Here is a 2,180-nt window from a genome sequence, read left to right on the forward strand (position 1 = left end):
ATGTTTCCGTTCGATCCCGCCAAAAAGAAATAGATCCACGGGGCGAAGCAACACTGTATTATGAAGCTTTGCTGTGATAGGTCCTTTTGGCCAATTGTTTCATGTTTTCTTTTTTCTTTTCTTTTTTACCTTCGTTTCCCGATCTCCGGTTTCCGATCTCTCCCATAGCCAAAACTCCGATTGGAACGTCGAAATGGGCCTCCGGCAGAGGAGCGTAGAAGAAACGTGTGACCTGCACATGAGCGAGCCGCGCCGAGCCCCACCGTCTTGATACAACTTTTCTACCGCCACCCCCTCCGAGGACCGGGTTTAGCCAACAATATTCGGCTGCCTACTGTCCTAATCCGCGGCGGTCCAACGCATTGAGCATATCGCTATCGGTACTGGAGCGACCCGGATTTTCACCGGGGTTGAGCATATCTCGCACATTTAGTCCATTCCGAGGGGCAGATCCCGGAGTCGAAGTGGGTGGAGGTGTGATAGCGCTCTGAGGATGCATTGCAGGATAAGGCGATCCGTGAGGAGAAGAAGAATGGCGGTTATCGTACGCATACGCAGCCTGAGGCGAAGGACGACGATCATGCGGAGGTGGGGGATAGTAGGGAGCGGCACGTGGCTGGTACGGAGCTCCGCTGACTGGCGTCACAGGAGCCAAGTTGGTGGGATCGGGATAATCAAACCCAGAGCCGGAGCCACGGCGAGGTCTCTGTTTGAGAAATAGAGTTTAGCTTTTCACAGAAACCAGATGCAAGGTATGAGATGAGTCATTGGGGACCTACATGATCTGGCTGCACAGATGCAAGGGGTGGAGGTGCACCAGCATATGGAGGGTACATTCCCTGAGGTGGCGGGAGCGTCGTCTCTGAACCAGGCTGTGGTTGCTGTTGAGGAGGCAGGGGTTGGCCGTGCGCACCGTAGAGCACAACCGGCTCTCCCCCAGGGCGCCCTCCGTTCTGACCATTTCTCATGTGTGGGTAGGCTGCGTGAGCAGGGACGAAGGCCTGGGTCTGGGATGAAACTGGAGTAAACATGCATGGCTGGTTAAAGCGAATACAATTGCTGCAACGGCCATCTGGATTGCTATCAAAGCCCGAGCACCGGATCTACCGTTATCGAACCGTTAGCCACTACATAACCATACAATTGTTTTGAGTAGACCATACCTTCCGTCGCCGACAGTAGCGACATGCGATGGCAGTCCTCTGGCGCGGAGCAGCCTGATAAACGACCGCACCCGGTGCAGATGGGGGAGCCGGAGGTGGAGGCTGCTGGCCATATACTTCTGGACGGTAGGCACCTGGAGGGGGTAGTCGGTAAGGATCTGGCTGGGCGTGGAGTGGATGAATGGCAGCCATATTGGGTTGAGGAGGGTATTGCGACTGAGGAGGATATTGCGCTGGCGGAGGGGGGTACTGGTGGTCCGCAGAGGGAGGAGGAGGGTAGGAAGCTGGAGGATACTGGAGGAAGGAAGTCATTAGATTAGTATTGGTCGGGCGCAGAGAGTCAGACTTGAGAGGATCGGAGGATTTGCAGGGGGAGGCGTGTGGCTATAGTTATATAGAGCGACAGCGACAAAGAAAGAGCCAAACATACAGGAGGATATTGAGAGGCCGGTGGGTAGTGAGGGCTCTCGTCGGGCTGACTGGCGTGCCACTGAGGCGGTGGATACTGTCCCTGTCGACTAGGGCCGCTGTAGTCGTGGGGATTGGACATTGGAGACGAGGGAGGCGAGAGGCTGCCTGAGAAACGGGAGAGACGGACTGGGGATTAAAAGGAAGGGAGATGCAGGATGATGTATGAGCGTCGGGACTCCCGTCGTTGGCGTCGTTGGGCTCAAAGCTCAGAGCACAGCGTAGGGGTAGTCTGTCAGAATCAAGGCGTAACGAAAGCGTTTGCTGCGTATGTAACGGTATGTACGTATGTAACGTTGTAAGGCGCCGTAAGCCGGACGGCCGAAGGTGGACGGAGACGGTGAATGGCCCGCTGAAGGAGCGAATGGAGGTGAGCAAGATGAATAATAACACAGGAGCTAACTAATAAGAGGCGAAGACGCGCAGTTCAGATTCAGAAAAGAGGCCAAATCACAGTGCTTGTCCGCCGGGTGATGTGCAGGGCTAGCATAGCCTCGTGGTCACCTGAAGCCCAACGGGGAAACAGACGCGAAGAGAAAATGCAGCAAG

At 55.3% G+C, this 2,180-nt stretch overlaps 1 protein-coding gene across 1 annotated transcript; it reads right to left on the reverse strand.

Annotated features, from left to right (window-relative positions):
• Positions 1 to 331: 331 nt before the first annotated feature.
• Positions 332 to 1,475, reverse strand: APUU_10429A (Zn(II)2Cys6 transcription factor domain-containing protein; the record flags this gene model as incomplete). Its single annotated transcript, XM_041700696.1, has 3 exons — positions 332 to 706; positions 780 to 1,103; positions 1,164 to 1,475. The coding sequence occupies 3 exons, from the start codon at positions 1,473 to 1,475 to the stop codon at positions 332 to 334; spliced, it is 1,011 nt and encodes a 336-aa protein (XP_041549795.1).
• Positions 1,476 to 2,180: the final 705 nt, after the last annotated feature.

The sequence above is a fragment of the Aspergillus puulaauensis genome, chromosome 1 (genome assembly GCF_016861865.1).
Source record: "Aspergillus puulaauensis MK2 DNA, chromosome 1, nearly complete sequence".
In the NCBI taxonomy this organism is placed as follows: domain Eukaryota; kingdom Fungi; phylum Ascomycota; class Eurotiomycetes; order Eurotiales; family Aspergillaceae; genus Aspergillus; species Aspergillus puulaauensis.